Source organism: Hyperoodon ampullatus (assembly GCF_949752795.1).
Source record: "Hyperoodon ampullatus genome assembly, chromosome: 3".
NCBI classification, from domain to species: Eukaryota; Metazoa; Chordata; class Mammalia; order Artiodactyla; family Ziphiidae; genus Hyperoodon; species Hyperoodon ampullatus.
The window spans coordinates 116,889,432-116,910,380 of NC_136916.1; the positions used below are offsets into that span (position 1 = coordinate 116,889,432).

The 20,949-nt window shown below is 35.4% G+C and overlaps 1 protein-coding gene across 3 annotated transcripts in view; it reads right to left on the reverse strand.

Moving 5' to 3' along the window:
• RALGAPA1 (Ral GTPase activating protein catalytic subunit alpha 1) overlaps positions 1–20,949 on the reverse strand; it is a gene marked incomplete at its 3' end in the record, with an annotated part of 235,275 nt that overhangs the window by 77,236 nt on the left and 137,090 nt on the right. For all 3 annotated transcript variants that reach the window (XM_079701197.1, XM_079701195.1, XM_079701196.1), the window contains 5 exons: positions 19,457–19,565; positions 17,974–18,084; positions 11,549–11,614; positions 5,895–6,029; positions 4,918–5,101 (listed from right to left, as the gene is read on the reverse strand). In XM_079701197.1, the coding sequence (XP_079557323.1) occupies positions 4,918–5,101; positions 5,895–6,029; positions 11,549–11,614; positions 17,974–18,084; positions 19,457–19,565 (605 nt within the window). The remainder of the gene's footprint in view (positions 1–4,917; positions 5,102–5,894; positions 6,030–11,548; positions 11,615–17,973; positions 18,085–19,456; positions 19,566–20,949) is intronic.

The following is a 20,949-nucleotide window of genomic DNA, read 5'->3' on the forward strand; positions in this document are numbered from 1 at the left end:
TCATTAGTAAAGACATACTAATCATTCATGTTAGAAGAGGACGTTCAGTTGTGTGTTTGTGTGTGTGTTGATAGTGTTCTTGTCTGTCTTATATACAAGGTTACAGAATAATCATGTCTCTGTATTGTTCTACCACAGTGATATTGTCTGAGCATTGTTATATTCTGAAAGTTAATCATTTGGGAATACTATGGCCTAGCTACCAGAATAAATATAGATTTGAAAATGTCCTGATGATCAAAGTATTACCTATATAAAATAAATTCCTTAATTTCGAGTGTACTTTGTGATGAATTTCAGTAACTATATAGAATTGTATAACCACCAACGCAATCAATATATAGTAAAATTCTCACATCAAAGGAAGATAAATTTTATTTTATGTAAATTATACCTCAATAAACTCAACTTTATAAAATTTATAAGGGAACTAGGATGTGCACTGCTGACATGATTACTTAAAAAGAGGCAAGAAAGAGAACAATGTTATATTTTCGAAGCTGTAGCCCTCAAGATTCAGAACCGACACCACTGGGTACAGGCAAAGAGTCAGCAACAAATCAGCTGCTATGCCATTAATACCAATAACATCTTCTCCATTATTCCAACTCTAAAAAAGAACAGTTTTCTGTGGACTTTGGTTGATTTTGAAATGTTACTGAGTGTCAAACTTTTAATCTTCCATAATCAAGTTTTATTTTACATACATGTATATATAAACATTTTTCAGTTTACTTAAAAAGTTCCAATTACATTGAGCTGTTCTTTGATGATAGTATGGCTAGCTCTGAAAATGAGCTATTCAACACTAGATAACAACACTAAATGATTAACCTTAATTCAATCCTACATTTTCAAGACCTATTATGGTAAAGTAAAAAGATATGCCACTGAATGATGAGAAACAGAGGGGTGATTTGAATCTAGTGCCTGCTTTTGCTTCTCTAATTATAGCTTAGATTTTAATGAGTGTTCACACTGTAAGAGGCCTTGCAGATAATCTAGCCAATACTTCTCATTCTGCACTTGAGAGTTCACAGAAGTTCACTGATTACACTTAAAAAATAAATTTAGATTTCAGAAGTAGGTAGAAGCATTTTCTTTCCTAAGCTGCTTCTCTAAATTCAGGAGATATATATATATATATATATATATATATATTATATATTTATATAAAGGGACAAAAACCTCTCAACTTGTTAATTTGGCACTTAGGTTTATTTAGATTTATTTTTGAATCGTAAGCTACAGAACATACACATCTTTCTTCTATATATCTTAGATATAAAGAAAACATATGAAATTCTCTAATGCAGAAATTCAAAATGAAATTCTAAAATAACCAGCCTTGTGAGAAAATGCAAAATGAAGATATCGATGCTTCTAAGGCTTTGTGTAACTAGCATTCATCTAAAAAAGTCTATTCAAGGTTGTCTTTTCATATTGTCAGATTAAACAAACCCTACAGCATTTGCAGCAAACCCGTAATTACTGATTATTATGGCATACAAAAGCAGCAAGACATAAAAAGCTGCTGCAATTCACCGCACTGTAATAGAATATGCAGAGGAAGTTAATTTTGGCAAATGCTTTAAATATGAGCTTTGCATAATATGTATAGGTGAAACTATAATTAAGACAGAATGAATTCTTTGGAGCCTCCTTTCACTCTGACCCTGCAAATGATGACTTTTTGCTAATAAGACTACTGCCATTTGACAAAAAGCCAACTTCACTACCTTGCTTTATTCTTTAGTAAATTTAATAATTACAGCTACTCCTGCCAATAATTCTCAAATCAGACTTGTTCAATCCAATACTGAGCTTATTAGGGACACTCTATGTTTAGAAATCTTTGGCCAAAGAAGTACTTGAAGATGATGAAGCATGCCTTAGACAAGGGCACAATGATTAGCCATTTCTGCCACATTAAAAAAACCCCACAGCATGTAGTCACTACAGACCACAGAATCACCTGCTGCTAGCTCACAGCTGTTCCTGAAAGGTTCTGTATTTATCTGGTCCTTAATACCTTTAAGAAAGTCCAAAGGGAACAACTTTAATACATTTAGAGAATAGCACCCTACAGAGTATTTGGTATCAATATAAAGCTCATCTGTTTAAAACCTTTACACCTTTCTGTCTTTTACAGTGACTGTTAATGGCACAGTAAATTTGCATGAAATACATTAAAACTTCCCTTTACATAAGTAAACTATTTATTTCACTGTTTAAGAAATACACTATCCTGCCCTGAATCAAACTTTTATCATTTTACACCTTTAAAAATGCAAAAAGCAAAGAATATTTTCATATAACTTTGTCCTTAAGTAAAATAAACACTGTATTGTACTATGCTAAATCTAAAGAAATAATTATGTCACCTATATCAATTGTCTGAATTATTTTTCCTATATTCCTATTTCACTTGTATATACGTGTTCTGGACAAATTATCAGCTATTTGTGGTCAACCCAAAACCCTAGCCCTACTTCCTTGATGTGTAACTTTATATCTTCACTTGCATTCTATGTCATCAATCCATTACCACGGCCACATCTTAAATGTTTTAATCATTTATAACTATTCTGCCTTTAAAAATCAAACTCTTCCTTGATAGTTTACCCTTTGACCACAACCTCCTAGCCTCGTGATTTCCCGATTTTGTTTTGTAGAGCCTGGGAGAGGGCTGTTGCAGATGAATGGGAGAGAAGTCAGCAGAATCCCTGCTGCAGCTCTACTTTAAAAAGTTTTACAAAGTGGACTTCCTTGTGAAATTTATTTGAAGAGGTTCCACTGCTTAAAAACTCATTTAATAAACCACTGTCCTAACATACTGATATGCTCCGTGGTTCTCAACCTTGGCTGCATATTAATCACCTGCAAGGTTTTAAAAATCCCAGCAATCCCAGATCAATATATCAAAATCTCTATGGATGGGACCAGACATCAGTATTGTAATATGCAGCCAAGGCTGAGAATCACTGTTCTAATTTGTTATTAACAACCACATCTACTTTCTGACTCACTGCATCACCTCTACTTTCTTCCAGCTTATTACCCATTTCCTACCATCAGTTCAATCCTTACCAACCCTAGATTCTATAACTAAACCATTTTTCAATATTCTGAAAGCCATTGTTCCCTTGTATATCTGCCAGATCCACCTTACTGAATGTTGACTGGTGCAACCAAAACTTTGCAGTTTCCATTTTCTACTGGGCCCTCAGTAACTTCTGTCAGTCCCCTTAATTTACTCCCACCTTCTTCTTTCTGGTCGCAAAAGGGCTAATATTAACACCTAATCTTTCCAGCTCACCTCTCAGGAACTTCACTCTATTAATGATCCCTTTACTACCTTCCTTCTCAGCTTATCATTGAGTTTAACTCTTTAGAACTCCTTTAATCCTGAATAATCTATTAACTTATCTATTGTTTTATCATTTTTCTTTGCTTTTTTAAAATTAAAAAGTCAAGCTTTTTTAAAGAGCACTTTTGACAGATGGCTCTACTTCCTTAACTTCTGCTTGCTCTTCAACCCACAGCCATCCACTTCTGTCTCCTACTTTTCTGCTGAAACTAAAGTAGATATATTTGTCAGTCTTTTTGTACTTGATATCTCTATCATCTAATACCATTGGCCAGTCTTTAAAAAAATCTTTCTCTTCTCTGTTTCTGAGAAACTACTCTCTCCCGGTTTTCCTTCCTTTCCAACTTTTTCTTCTCAGAATACACACACCCATGTAAATACATATTCCTAACAAAGACCTCTCTGCTAAGACCTAGATCTGCATGTACAATCAATTGTCCACTAGATCTCTTCATATGAATATCCAACAGGCACTCTAAGCTAAACCATTTCCAATACTGCCCTCCTGATTTTCCCTCCTAATCCGCTAAACTTTCTCATATTCTTAGTCTAGTTTAGAGAAAATATAACCAATTTAACCCTTTAGCAACTCTTGCTTGGCCTATTGCAACAGCATCATGATTGGTCTCTCTGATCCTGAGTTAACCACCCTAAAATCAATCTAACTACTAGAGATCAGCAAACTTTTTCTGCAAGGGGACAGAGAGTAAATTATCTTCACCTTTATGGGCCATGCTCTCTCTGTCCCAACTACTCAGCACTACTATTACTACACAAAAGCAGCCATAATGACACATAAATGAAGAGCATGGATGTGTCTCAATAAAACTTTATTTATAGAAACAGGTGGCAGGCATGGGCCGTAGTTTGCTGACTCCTGTAAAATACTACTGTCAAAGTGGTCTTAATACTAATTTTATCATGTATATCAGTGGGCCCCAACCTTTCTGGCACCAGGGACCAGTTTCGTGAAAGACAACTTTCCCACGGATGGGGGGTGGGGTGTGGAGGGATGGTTCAGGCGGTAATGGGAGCGATGGGGAGCAGCAGATGAAGCTTCATGTGCTTGCCCTCTGCTCACCTCTTGCTCTGCGGCCCAGTTCCTAACAGGCCGCAGACCGGTACCAGTCCGTGGCCCGGGGGTTGGGGACCCCTGATGTATATCACCTCCTTAAAACCCTTCAGTAACTGCTGGGTTCCTCTGGGCTACCCCTGTATCTTGAATGTACTTTTGTTTTAATATGTACTCATATCATAAGGTTACTTGTTTACATCTTTCCCTTTTATCAGAGAGTAAACTCTCTGAATGTAAAAACAATGTGGTTAAAAAACTTACCAGAATAACTTAGAAGTATAAGGGGAATGTCATCACGTATAATCTTAGGAATTGTGTATCTGAAGTTGTTTCTTAAACTAAAAATGAACTTAGCTATAACATACATGTCAAGGTAAACAATTACAAAGTAAGATATATTATCCTCCAGGCCTCAAATCATACCTTGGGAGAACCCAAGCAACAATACTGTCCTGAAGGGAATTCATTTTACCTTCTGTTACTGGCTGGAGTTTAGAAGATCGTTCCGAATCAGGAGAGTGCAGAGGTTCAGGCTCTTTTAGGCTTTCCAAATGCATAAAAGGATCATAATCTACAGATGCCAAATCAGAGAGGCTTAATGGAAAATACCTTGGATTGCTAAAACACTGAGATCCATAAACACACCCATGTAATACCTGAAAATACAGGGGAAAAAACATACCAAGTTTTCCTTTTAAGTGAAAATAAATAAAGAAAAAGGAGAAAACAAGTCAACTGCTAATACAAGTACTTGACAAAACTTTTAAATATTTAAACACTTAGCTCTTCAATCAAGGTAAAATTTAATCTAAAAAAGAAGAATGAGCAAAAGTTAACTAATGATTCTCATATTCAACAAAGACTTCTTTCAAAATTTTGCAATGAAACAACAGTGTCTTGTAAGAAGTACATTTTAATTATCCCTAAGTAAAGATAAATCTATGTTCTTAGAAAACACCTAGCTCAGGGTTTCCCTGGTGGTGCAGTGGTTAAGAATCTGCCTGCCAATGCAGGGGACACGGGTTCGACGCCTGGTCCGGGAAGATCCCACATGCCGCGGAGCAACTAAGCTCGTGCGTCACAACTACTGAGCCTGCACTCTAGAGCCCACAAGCCACAAATACTGAGCCCATGTGCCACAACTACTGAAGTCCGTGTGCCTAGAGCCCGTGCTCTGCGACAAGAGAAGCCACCACAATGAGAAGCCCACACACTGCAACTAAGAGTAGTCCCCGCTTGCTGTAACTAGAGAAAAGCCCAAGCACAGCAACAAAGACCCAACGCACCCAAATAAATAAATAAATAAATAAATAAATAAATAAATAAATAAATAAATTTATTAAAAATAAATACCTAGCTATAAAACAATGAAAATGTAATACTAAGAAACGTTATTTCTTTAGGTTTTAAAAACCCTTGGTTACCAAATAATAAAGCAAAGAAGTTTACCTTATAAATACAGTTGAGGACAGATTTTTCTATTTTATCATTTTCTGCTCCTGTAGCATGGACTGGTTGGAGCAGTGTCTTTAGAGGTAAGGCCATGATCCAGTCCAGAAGGCACAGAAGTAAGGATACCACCAACTGAAACAACAACAAAAAAGATCATTATTATTGTAAACTCATAAAATAAGAGTTAAATATTTAACAGGAATTCACCAACTTATCTTTTGTTTTCCAAAATGTATTTCAGGAACTATCAACTAAGCTCCACCATTAAATTCACCTAGACCTAAATGATTTTAAGATGTATATGAACATTACTGTGGGTTTCTCCCTTATATTTTAGGGCAAGCAAGCACAATGAAACCTTAAGCATAATAAAAACAGGAACATTAAAATTATTATTTTTTTAAATTAATTAATTAATTTTTGGCTGCGTTGGGTCTTCATTGCTGCGCACGGGCTTTCTCTAGTTGCAGCGAGCGGGGGCTACTCTTCGTTGTGGTACGTGGGCTTCTCATTGCAGTGGCTTCTCTTGTTGTGGAGCACGGGCTCTAGGCGCGTGGGCTTCAGTAGTTGTGACTCACGGGCTCTAGAGCATAGGCTCAGTAGTTGTGGCGCACGGGCTTAGTTGCTCCATGGCACGTGGGATCTTCCCAGACCAGGGATCGAACCCGTGTCCCCTGCATTGGTAGGCGGATTCTTAACCACTGTGTCACCAGGACAGTCCCCAAATTATTTTTAAACAAACATAAAAACACTGAGCTTAAAAGACAACAGACATCAATTAGCTATTCTTACGTAATGCACAAAAAATGGAACACAAATGAAAGGTTTTAGTTCATATGTATTACAATCATTTCCACATTTCTTTTCTAATTTAACACCTCACTGAGCAACCTGCCAGAAAGACTATCTTAACCACTTTCTGATACTGTTACTAATTACATTAAATGAATTTTTCTACCGATCACATTTAAACTGATGGATGTTATAAACAAAACACTGTTATCCAAAATGTAGAGTAAAACAGCAGTATCTATGTGGTCCATTTTATTGAATAAAGAATCACAATTAGTACCATAAAAGTGTCAATCAAGTAGCAATAAGAGATACACTGATCTTTAGAATCAAAGACCAACTCTCCAACTCAAAGAGTAATGCTGGCCTAAATCTCACAACACACCCTCCAAAAGAACAATAAAGAACAAAAAGAACCAATAAAATATCACAAAACCCACATCCTCAGTATAACCAGGAAACAGAACATTCAAAATTCAATTATCTGTGAGTAGAAAATACACACAGCAAATCCAACAAGCTTTTACCCATTCTCCCACTGCAAGCTCTCATGAAGAGTGATGGTAGTTTGGGTAAGCTGTAAAAGAGAGAAAGAAACTAGGTACAAACCAAAAAACAAAGCCCCCCAAAAAGGTCTACCCTAAGTGTGAGAATAATGAAAAACATGTACTGGTAGATAGAGTACTGAGTAGAAGGAAAGTATTTAAAAGTACTGCAGGAAAGGTAATACTTTGGGGGAGAAAAATGTTAAAAGAGAATGGAGAGACACCTTGTGGAAAACATAATGTGAAAAGAAAAGTCAAAAGAGAAATTTAGGACCTTGCAAGATTTTTACAATTTTTTAAAACTGATGGTTCTGTAATTCCTCTCCCACCTTAGTGTCATACAATAAAAACACTATACTTTATTAAACTGCCAGAAGAGGGAGCTCTTGAAATAGGAATCTTAAAAACTACCCCAAGCCACCAACCTTGTCCACAGAAATGCAGATACAGACTTCATCTATAAAAAACTACTATAAAAAGAAAACAGAAAATGAGAATCTTAAGCAATTCAGCTGATGAAAATTCCTGCCCACCAAAACCAATAATGAAGCAGAAGAAAACTATAACACAACCTTCTAATCTAAATTAAATATTGTCAAGTAAGCATTTAGGTATAGGGGACAATGAAAATCCCATCTTAAATCAGGAATTTTAAAAACTAAGAAGAAATAGACCAAAAAGGGAAGAACTGATTCAAGTCAGGAAAGAAAACTAAAAAAGGATAAAATGATATTATAAATGAAGCCCAAGTTATAAGATGCCTAAGGAAGAATAAGTTTGAAAAAAATAAAAAGAAAATTTAATAAGGGGCATTGAATAAAGAGAACAAAAGTGAGACAAAGAAAAAGGTAAAAAATGTCAGAGAGAAATGACTGGAATGGAAGACAGAAAAAGAATACCCTATTCACTTAAATGTGGAGTCCCCAAAATCTACATATTGACAAGGCCTACCAGATCCAGGACAAACTGACCTGCAATAATCAACTCTAATACATATCCTGGTAAAACTTGAAAAGTAAGACCTAAAAAAAGAAATATGTGTGTGTGTGTGTGTGTGTGTGTGTGTATCTCCTTAGAGCCTCCAGGAAAAAAGATGAAATAACTTACAAGGACAAGAGAATAAAAATGGCATCAGATTTCTCAGAAACAGTATACAAGCAAGGCAACATTAAAAAAAATAAAAACCTCAAGGAAAATAAGTGTGAACCAAGGATTCCATATCTAGCCAAACTACTTTTCAAGTATCTTGTTGTTACAGAAAAAATTTTATATATGCAAGAGCTTAGGGAATTCTGCATTCATGAGCCCATCTTGAAGAATAAAGATGAACTTCATTTAACAAAGAAGTTGACTGAGGAACTTCAGTAAAAAGTCTAACAGTGAGTATCTGATATATTTAGTTATGGATCTAAGATTTTTAAAAAATGTAGAGATGAGTGTAGAAGAATCATTTGTTATATGACATATGCTAAATGTTACGTGCAGACATAAAGGAACTAAAAATGAAGGTGAAGAGAGCAAAGAAAAGTAACATAAGCTCACTTATTAACATATAGGCAACATATGGGAGATAAAGGATACCATTAAATAATCAGAAACCATATAGTATAAAAGGTTAAGAAAGCAAGGGAATAAAGCCATTAAAAAAAGTATACATATAAAGGTAACTACAAGAAAAAAGTACAAAGTTTCCTGAATACCAAAAGAATTTTAAGAAGAACAAAGGAAATACATCATGCAGAGAAAGAAACAGAAAATATAATATGCATAATCATAAAACAAAATGACAGAGGTAAGATAAAAAATACAATATATCATAAAATGGGTTTAACTTGCCTAATAAAAGAAAAAGATTTTCAATTTGGCTCACAAAGCAAGACCCAAGTATGTGTTGTATTCAAGAGATATAGTTAAACAAAAAGATTCAGAAAGGCTAAGACTAAAGAGATGGAAAAAGGTACACCAGGCAAATTAGAATTCAAACCAAAAAGCATTAATGTTAAAGCTATAATTCAAAATGAAGATAAAACAGTTATGAATGTCTATGTATAAAATAACAGTGACCACAAAGGAAAAATTACAGTAGATGCAAGGAAATATAGAAATATTAATAGAAGACTTCAACACACCACTCTCAGTACAAGACAGGTCAAGAAGACAAAATATAGCCCACATTAACAAAAGTTGAGATCTTCAAAAATGTTTATCAATAGTAAAATGATTTTGTCACCAAAAGAGTTTGAAAACTGCTAGTACAGAAAGTTAAGAAACAGACCCAAGTAATTATGGAACTTGATTATTCATTAAGGGGCAAAGAGGAACTTTTTAATAAAGGGAACTCAGAAATCTGGTTATCCATTTAGGAAAACAACAAAAATGAGATCCCTATCTCAAAACACAGAAAATAAACTTCAAATGGATGAGGGGTAAAAGTATAAACAATGAAGCTGTATAAGTACCAGAAGAAAACGTGAAAAGGTTTTCTACCTATGGCTCAAAATCTAGATACCTAATGAAGTAAAAGATTGATAAATTGACTTACATAAAAAACTCCCTAATATATAAACATCTGAGGGAAAAATACCAAAATCTGACTGAAAATGTAAAAACATATGAATGGACAATTCACAAAAATAAAGTAAAAAATTAGGCCATTAATAAATATGAGAAGATGTTCAGCTTCACTTATAAAAAGAGAAAGGTAAATGAAAACTACACTGAAATACTATTGTTCCCCTATCAAATTGGCAAAAATTTAAAAATATGTCATACTCGGTGGTTAGGCTCTGGGGAAACATACTCTCATAGTATATGCTTGTGGGAATGCCAATATTTAACATAATTACATTATCTGTTTACCTTTTGACCCAGCAATTCCACTTCTAGGAATACACCCTGAAGACACATTCCAACAATGTAAAAATATACAGACATAAAGTTAGTCACTGTAGCATTGCTTGTAACTGCAAAATTCTGAAAATAATCTCTGTGTCCATACATAGAAGAATGACGTGAATAAATTATGAAATTTATAAATTACGGTGCACTCCCTCAATGGAGTACTAATACTATACAGCTGCAAAAAAGAACATGGAAGACCTCTGTGAATTTATTTATTGGGAATTTCCAGAATATACTGTCAAGTGAAAAACCGAAAGTACCAATGAATATCTAGACTATTATACTTTTGTGTAACAAACAGGAAGAAAAAAGAAAATACAGATGTATCTGCTCATCTGTACAAAATAAACAAAGGATGGATAAACCACAGACAAATAAATAAATAAAAACAACAGGGATGGGGAAAAAAAATCTCTAAAATGGAATATGAACAGCAACGTGCCTATTAACAACTGCTTCTTTGTTTCATATAGTTCTATGGGAGTTGTGAATGCAAGCCCCTTTGGCTTTCAGAGCCAAGTGATTTGGGGACCTGCCCTTGGGTGGCAGGCTTAAAAGGTGGTGTGCTAGACGTATGGGCTAAACCCTTCTCTCCTCAGAGAGAAGGTGGGAATTGGGGGCTTCCTCCTGACTGCATGGAGCTCTGCTAGGGTGGGGTTTATGGCAAGAGTGTGTTACAGCCTTTCCTACCTATTTTTGATGTGGGTATTTTCTTAGTCGCTTGATGTGTAGAGGTCACTTGACTAGTTTCTGGATTTCTCTCAGAGGGAATTGCTCCATGTGTAGCTGTATCTTCCATGGGTCCAAGCGAGGAGGAAAATTCAGCAGCCTTCTATGTCACTACGTTGGTGACCCCCTCTCTGCCTGTTCTTTAACTGCTATCTTCAAGGTGTTATACTTTGCTAACCCTTCTTACTCCACAGCTTCACATTAAGTGATCTCATATATTCCCACAGTTTAATAGAACTCATGTGTTGACAATGCCAACAAGAAATCTCAGTGTTACCACTTCTTAATCATATCATGTTGAAATATCAAGTATGTTTTATTACATATGTTCTGCCCATTATTTACAGAACTCTGCAGCTGTAATTATGTTTCTGGACCTATTCTCAGTTATTTTCAGGCATAAACAAGACCATAACAAGTAAAAAAATTATAAATGGACAGAATATCCTCCCAGGTTCCTTACAACCCTAAAATTCAAAGACTTTATCAGATGACCATGATTAACTTGAGATATAAACTAAAATGTGATTTAGTTACACTTAAATAATGGAAAGCTATATTTCAAATTATTTTAAACACAAGATTAATTAATGTTTCCCATGTAAACAGATATACCTTCACAGTTTTAAAATATAAGTATCTTACTAGATAACCACATATTAAATATTAAAAAATTTAAATTACCCTCTTGTCCATTTCATAAGAAGCTTCTGTACTTGGCAAAAGATGGGTAATAGTGGCTATTAGAATCTGTAGGAAATAAAGAAAATAGCTCAAAGTATGTCAAACTAATGGTGCAGCCTAAAACTTAAACAATAATGCTAAAGTGATACAAAATCTACTGCTGAAAGTTTATCCAAAATATATTAACATAGTTATTCCAAAGTAATTTTTAATAGGTCAGCTTTTCAAGTACACTTAACTATAAATCATTTACAATCCTAATGTACAGAACCAAAGTTATATATGCTCTGTTAACTATAAATGGATTTCTTACAAATTCAAGTCATGAATCAATATGTATAAACATACAAATAATATATGTTCTGATAGAAAAATGAGAAGACATAGATAAGCAAAAAGATTTATAAACCATCTGTAATTTATCACTCAAGACATCTACTTTGCTCAACAAATTAGGTATAGAAGGGATGTATCTCAACATAATAAACACTATATCTGACAAGCCCAAAGCTAACACCATACTCAAAAGGTAAAAAGTTAATATCCTTTCCTCTAAAGTCAGGAACAAGATAAGGATGCTCACAACTGCCATTTCTATTCAACACAGTACTGGAAGTCCTACCACAGCAATTAGGCAAGAAAAAGAAATAAAAGGGATCCAAATCTGAAAGGAAGAAGTAAAATTATTTCTGTTTGTACATGACATGATCTTATATATAGAAAATCCTAAAATTCCACCAAAAAAAACTGTTAGAACTCATAAATGAATTCAGTAAAGCTGCAGGATGCAAAATCAACATACAAAAATCAGCTGCATTTCTATACGCCAACAATAAACTATCACAAAGGGAAATTAAGAAAGCTATCTCATTTACAACAGCATCAAAATCAATAAAATACTTAGGAATAAATTTAACCAAGGAGGTGGAAGACTTATACGCTGAAAACTAGAAAACACTAGTGAATGTAGCTGAAGACACAAATAAATAGAAAGATATTCCATGTCATAGATGGGGAAGAATTAATACTGTTCAATTGTTCACACTACCACAGTGGTCTACAGATTCAGTGCAACTGAATGCAAAATTCCAGTGGTGTTTTTCTCAGAAATAGAAAAAAACTATCCTAAAATTTGAATGGAACCATAAAAAAACCCAAAGAGCCAAAGTGATCTTGAGAAAGAAGAACAAAGCTGGAGGCATCATACTTCCTGATTTCAAGCTTTATTATAAAGCTACAGTAATCAAAATATGGTACTGACAGTAAGGTACTGACATAAAAACAGGCACACAGACCAGTGCATTAGAATAAAGCCTAGACATAAAGCCACACATACAGTCAACTAATCTTTGACAAGCGTCCAAGAACACACACACGGTGTTGAGAAAACTGGATATCCATCGGCAAAAGAATGACACTGGACCCCTATTTTATATCACTCACAACAATTAACTCGAAATGGATCAAAGGCTTAATATAAAGACCTGAAACCATAAAACTCCTAGAAGAAAACATAGGAAAAGGCTCCTTAACATGGGTCTTGGTAATGATTTTTTTGGAAATCATACCTAAAGCAGAAGCAACAACAAAAAAATAAACAAGTGGCACTACATAAACTAAAAGCTTCTGCACAGCAACTGAGACCATCAATAAAGTGAAAAGACAACTTACAGAATGGAAAAAGATATTTGCAAACCATATATCTGATAAGGTGTTAATATCCAAAATATACAAGGAACTTATACCCCCAATAGCAAAACTAACTAACTAAATTTATAAATGGGCAAAGGATCCGAATAGACATTTTTCCAAAGACATACAAGTGGCCAACAGGAACATGAAAAGGTATTCAACATCGGTAATATCAGGAAAATGCAAGTCAAAACCACAATGAAATATCATCTCACATTTGTTAGGATGGCTGTTTTTAAAAAGACAAGAGAGAACAGATGTTGGCGAGGATGTGGACAAAAGGGAACCCTTATACACTATTGGTGAGAATGTAAACTGATACAGCCATTATGGAAAACAGTATGAAGGTTCCTCAAAAAATTAAAAATAGGGCTTCCTTGGTGGCGCAGTGGTGGAGAGTCCGCCTGCCGATGCAGGGGACGCGGGTTCGTGCCCTGGTCCGGGAGGATCCCACATGCCGTGGAGTGGCTGGGCCCGTGAGCCATGGCCGCTGAGCCTGTGCGTCCAGAGCCTGTGCTCCGCAATGGGAGAGGCCACAACAGTGAGAGGCCCGCGTACCGCAAAAAAAAAAAAAATAGAACTACCATATAATACCACTCCTGGGTATATATCAGAAGGAAATGAAATCAGTGTCTCAAAGAGATACCTGCACACCCATGCTCACTGCAGTATTACTCACAATAGCCAAGATATGGAACAGCCCACATGCCTTTCGACAGATGAATGGATAAAGAAATTGTGGTGTACATATATACACAATGGAATATTATTCAAGCCATAGAAAAGAAGAAAATCCTGCCATTTATGACAACATGAAAGAACCTGGAGTGTACTACACTAAGTGAAATAAGCCACACAAAGACAAATATTGTATGGTATCACTTATATGTGGAAAAGTAAAAAAGCTGATTTTATAGAAACAGAATAGTGATTGCCAGGGGCTGGGGTCTAGTGAACTGAGGAGATGTAGGTCAAAGGGTACAAATTTTCAGTTATAAAAATAAGTTCTGAGAACTTAATGTATAGTACAGTAACTACAGTTAATTGTACAGTACTGAATATCTTAAAGTTGCTAAGAGTAGACCTTAAGCATTCTCACCATAAAAAAATGTTAACAATGTGAGGTAATGGCCATGTTAATTATCTTGATCTTGGTAACCCTCCTACACAATATCAAATTATTATGATATATACTTTAATATAATACAATTATATTTATCAATTATTCCCCAATAAAGTTGGGGGGAAAATAAAGATATTTACTCTCATCTTCCCAGATATTTCAGTATATATACTTGTAAATATACACCTTTTTTTTAAAGAAAGATTTTATAATGTGGCTTTTTAAATTAACATATATTATACACTGAACAGAATATGAATAAAATTGATACAGAGAATATGAAATAAAAGACCTTATTAAAAGAAAGCAAGGGGCTTCCCTGGTGGTGCAGTGGTTGAGAGTCCGCCTGCCGATGCAGGGGACACGGGTTCGTGCCCGGGTCCGGGAAGATCCCACATGCCGCAGAGCGGCTGGGCCCGTGAGCCATGGCTGCTGAGCCTGCGCATCTGGAGCCTGTGCTCCGCAACAGGAGAGGCCACAACAGTGAGAGGCCCGCGAACCGCAAAAAAAAAAAAAAAAAAAAAAAAAAAAGAAAGCAAAACATTCTTATAGTGTTATCATTTACCTTGGAAATTTCTTGATCTCATTCAATTTTTTTTTTTTAAGAATATGTTGGGGGTAGGAGTTTATTAATTAATTAATTTATTTTTGCTGTGTTGGGTCTTCGTTTCTGTGCGAGGGTTTTCTCCAGTTGTGGTGAGCGGGGGCCACTCTTCATCGCGGTGCATGGGCCTCTCACTATCGCGGCCTCTCTTGTTGTGGAGCACAGGTTCCAGACGCGCAGGCTCAGTAGTTGTGACTCATGGGCCTAGTTCCTCCGTGGCATGTGGGATCTTCCCAGACCAGGGCTCGAACCCGTGTCCCCTGCATTAGCAGGCAGATTCTCAACCACTGCACCACCAGGGAAGCCCTCATTGAATTTTTTAGTGTTCATGTTAAAAATGTATAGAGGTAAATTTACTGTATTTTTATTGTATGCTATTAAATTTTTATAAATTATTGCTTCAAGTAGAAAAATTCCTCTAAACATAATTTATACCATAAAAGGCTTCACACACTAATAGAATCTATTATATTAGATTAATACTTAATACTGGTAATAGAACTGGGCCTCTATTCCTAACTATGTAAGTAGGTAACCATTAGTGGAATGCTCTACTATTGTAGAATTTCATTTCTTCATTCAATTAGAAGTATAACCATTTATCTGTGAGCACTGGCCACTATAATGTACAGTGAAGCAATCTGCAAAAACTCTACACACCTAAGAATTACTTAGGTAAGTATTAATAATATATAAACTGATGAAGAAAATAAGGGAAAGGATTTGGAGGCCTTCAAATGAACAAAAAAAAATATGCTTACTTAAAGAACATCTTAACTTTCAACAGAATAATTAATCTTAAAGGGTAAAATTTTCGAGTTTTAAAATTTCAAATGTTTTAATACTAATAGACATATATATGAACATTCACATTTACATCCAGTTATCATGTCCTGCATGATAACAATGGTAGCTGCTGCCAACATTTATTAAAACTTATGTCCCATCACTTTTATGGCAAAAAGTGCTCAGCATGTTACATGTATTTTCTCATTTAGTCTTCAGAGCAACTCTGTGAGGTAGGTATTTTTATCCCAAATGTAAAGATAAAGAAAGCCAGAATTTAGAGGACTGAGTAATTTGTTGATAGTTACAAAGTTAGTAAATGGCAGAGTCAGGGGTTAGTTAAACCAGGTCTAACCTTCAAACCCAACCTCTTAACCATAATACTATATTCAACTCAACAGATTATTTACCTAAGAGATTCTACATGCAAGTCATCCTAGGAATAGAAAATAATAAAGAAAAAAAATGTCATTGTCTTAAAGAAGCAGCTCAGAATTAAAAAAATATATATTTATTATTTGGTTGCATCAGGTCTTAGTTGCAGCACGCAGGCTCCTTAGTTGTGGCTCACAGGCTCCTTAGTTGTGGCATGTGTGCTCTTTGGTTGTAGCAGGCGGGCTACTTAGTTGCAGCCCACAGGCTCCTTAGTTGTGGCATGTGAACTCTTAGTCGCGGCACGCATGTGGGATCTCGTTCCCTGACCAGGGATCAAACCTGGGTCCCCTGCATTGGGAGCATGGAATCTTATCCACTGCACCACCAAGGAAGTCCCAAGAAGCTTAGAATTTTTACACAAGTATATTTAGTGCTAAAATAGGGCATGGCGACATGGTTGAGTGGGAAAAGTCTGGACTTGAAATTTTACAGGCTTGGGTTTGAACCCTGTTTCTACCCTGTTAGCTTATGATTTTATATAGTTGCTATCTCCTCAGTTCTCTCATCTTAAATATAGGAGGAGAGGAGGCAGGGAAAACAGTCCACCTCAAATGACTTTTTATGAATTAAATGAGGTAACATATGAAAAGGTGACTAGTATAGTGACTGATACATGTTAGTAGGTGCTTAATAAATATTAATTACTATCTTTCCTAAAAGTGTTATAAGAATATGAAGATAAGAAAGATAAATTCTGGTTGGAGAGAACAAGTAAGGATTCTTATTTTTTGAGGAGATGGTATTTAAACCAATCACTGAAAGATGGGGGGTGGGGTAGAGAAAAGTAAAACATTTTAGGTAAGAAGAAGAGAGTGAGGGGTATGTTTAGGGGATAATAGCTGACTCAGGAGCCTAGACTACAGGGTATTTCATAAAAGGAATCGGTACATGCTTCTGAAAAGATGGGCTGGGTCCTCATCTGGAGGCCTCAAATTAATTCCCAGCTAAAGAGTTTGGGTCTTATTTTATAGACAAAGGAAAACCACTCAGAGATTTTGTTTGTTTGTTTGTTCTTCAGGAAAGTGACGTAAGAGTCATGTCAATGTGAATGATGACATGGAGGGGATGACCTCAGAAGCCAGGAAACCAGTTTAGAAGGTTATTATAGTATCTCAAGAAAGAAATAATTAAGGGCTGAAAAATGTCAGGTATTGTAGGAAGCACATAACACATAAAAAACATAAAAATAAAAATAATGACTGGCTGAAGAGGAAAGGAAAGGAATGAATCAAAATAATCTCCTAATTTTGGTAACTGGAGGGATGGTATGTTTTCTAACCTAAGACAGGGAATGAAGCCTAATATACATTATAAAGACAATGGCAATAATAAATTTGCATGTAGCATTTAAAACCAACCACATAATCTCTTAACATAATATAGAAAGGGACTGTCATGAACTTTGATATCTCAAAAAAGTACCCTGGGGCTTCCCTGGTGGCGCAGTGGTTGAGAGTCCGCCTGCCGATGCAGGGAACACGGGTTCGTGCCCCAGTCCGGGAACATCCCACATGCCACAGAGCAGCTGGGCCCGTGAGCCACGGCCGCTGAGCCTGCGCATCTGGAACCTGTGCTCCGCAACGGGAGAGGCCACAACGGTGAGAGCCCACAACAGTGAGAGGCCCGCGTACCGCAAAAAAAAAAAGAAAAAAAAAGTACCCTGAGTGGCCATTATTCAGCTATGCAAAATTTAAAGAAAACTATTAAATAATTTTATATCTCAAGGTATCCAAATCTAAGGATCTTTAACAAGTCATAATAAGAAATAAATGAGAAATTACTTACTTGAATAATTTTCAAGGGAGAATCAGGCTGGTAAATCTGAAGTCTAGGTACATAATGAACCAGCATGTGAAGCATGTTACAAGCTACATGGGCTACTGTTTTATTTGTAAACTGTAATAATAATAAGAAAAAAACAAAAACAAAAATGCACTGTTATAAAAAATTTCTTCCTGATATTATTCATCTCTGCATTAGCTGCTAAAAAATTTTAAATTGTATACATGCTTATTTTTGTCATCCTATATTTTTGTTTATTAAAATATTATTAGGAAGATAAATATACACCTGCAAAATAAAAAAAATCATAACACATTCCAAAGATATAATTAACTTTATTTTTCCTTTGTAATGTTTGACTGTCCTCATTAAAGTTTTATTCCATTTTCTCTTACCTGGATTTCTGGAATGGCCTCTAAACTGCTAATCTTGTTATCCCATCTTTCCCCATTGCAATCTACTTACTATACTCAATACTTCCATATTATCTTCTGAAGAACTGTTCTGATGCTGACGTTCTCTATGCTTAAAAGTCTTAGGTGACTCCCCAGTGGTATAAAGTCAAACTTTTTATGCTTACCTCTCTATAACCAAATCTCACCCACTCTTCAAGCCCTGACCACATACTTCCTCTTTCCAAAGTCTTCTCTGATACCTAAGTCAAAGTGACCTCTGCTTTCTCTGAACTCAGTCAGCAGTTTATATGCACCACTCATTTGGTTCTCTCAGCCTTTTATATTTTATTACACTTATTTTAATCTTTTTCAGCCATCATATTATTAATCTCTTCAATCTAGTATTTATATTTCTTTTTCATTCTGGTATTCCTCACTCTGCCTAGCAAAGCACCTCAAACACAGTATATACTCAGAAATATCTGTCAAATAAGTAATATTTGTACTTTGTGTGTTTAGAGTTCTATACAGATATTATAATACAAGTCTTAGGACAAAAAATAATATCACTCATCTTTTTACAAATAAAAAATATCCATTTATTCATCCAGACTCTCCAAATAATCAGGTTATTATTTCTAAGCAAATCTTATTCTGGTCACAAAGAGGGCATTTAACTTGAATGATAAAGCCAAAAACTGAATATCTCAAGAATTCAGGAAGTAATAAAGATCGAAGGGTAGGTTACAAAAATACTGATTAAGAAATGATAAACAGCCTTACAAATGTTGTTAAATGACTGGTTTCCTTTTTTAGGAGTCATCCATATGTATCTTAGGAACAAAGCCAAATACATAAAAAGTTGAGATAAAACAGGTCATCACCAAGATATCCTAAAATCAAGAGTAGAACTACTCTTAAGGAAAAAGTCAGAATCAAAGAAATAATGTAATAATAAATTAATGAAAATATCTATTAAATGTTTTATTCTGTAAGGGTACAATATATAATTAACATTTAGAGAAAAATAATCATGCATTCTATACTATCTTAATATAGTCCACTAAATATTTATTTATTTATTTACTTACCTTTAAGGAAACACAAATTACATTCAGAGCTTCCTTAATTTGAGGATGATGAGACTCATGGACTAGTTCTTCACAAATCCAAATACCTAAACTGCAAAGTGCTACACATCTGCAGAAAAGGCAACCAATAATGATACAAATAAAAGTGGATGAGCATTTAAATGAAATGACACCACCACCACCACAACCAAAACACCCATAACCAACCAACCCAGAGTGAACATGCACTGTTTAGGTGAATTAATCAATTTGTTACTCTGTTAATTAATCAATTTATTGCTGTTAATTAATCAATTGTTACTTAGGAAGATAAAGTGGACGAAAGCACATCCCCCAAACTCTAGGCCTTATTTTTTTAAATTTAATTTAATTTTTATTTTATATTGGAGTATAGTTGATTTACAATATTGTGTGTTTCAGGGTATACAACAAAGTGATTCAGTTATACATATACATACATCCATTCTTTTTCAGATTCTTTTCCCATATAGGTTATTCCAGAATATTGAGTAGAGTTCCCTGATCTACTTATTTTCAACTATAATTTATTACCAAGATCATAGGTGGGGATAACACACAGGATCTTTCTAACAAACCCATATTGATAAATTGATATTGTCATAAAGCTTCCCAAATATGCAACCTGCTTTCAAAAAGGAAAGAGTGAGGACTTCCCTGGTGGCACAGTGGTTAAGAATCCGCCTGCCAATGCAGGGGACACAGGTTCGAGTCCTGGTCCGGGAAGATCCCAAACGCCGTGGAGCAACTAAGCCCGTGTGCCACAACTACTGAACCCACGTGCCACAACTACTGAAGCCTGAGCACCTAGAGCCCGTACTCTGTGATAAGAGATGCCACTGCAATAAGAAGCCCATGCACTGCAACCAAGAGTAGCCTCTGTTCGCCACAACTAGAAAAAGCCTGTGGGCAGCAATGAAGACCCAATGCAGACAAAAATAAATAAATAAATAAATAAATTTTTTTTTTTTAAAAAGGAAAGTGTAATTTTATTGACTGATAGCAGCAGTCAGTAAGATATTATTTTCTTTTTTTTTTTATTTTTTATTTTTTTTTATTAGTTTCTGCTTTATAACAAAGTGAATCAGTCATACATACACATCTGTTCCCACATCCCTTCCCTATTGCGTCTCCCTCCCTCCCACCCTCCCCATCCCACCCCTCCAGGTGGTCACAAAGCACCGAGCTGATCTCCCTGTGCTCTGCGGCTGCTTCCCACTATCTATCTACTTTACGTTTGGTAGTGTATATATGTCCATGCCTCTCTTTCGCTTTGTCACAGCTTACCCTTCACCCTCCCCATATCCTCAAGTCCATTCTCAAGTAGGTCTGTGTCTTTATTCCCGTTTTACCCCTAGGTTCTTCATGACATTTTTTTTTTTTAAATTCCATATATATGTGTTAGCATACGGTATTTGTCTTTCTCTTTCTGACTTACTTCACTCTGTATGACAGACTCTAGGTCTATCCACCTC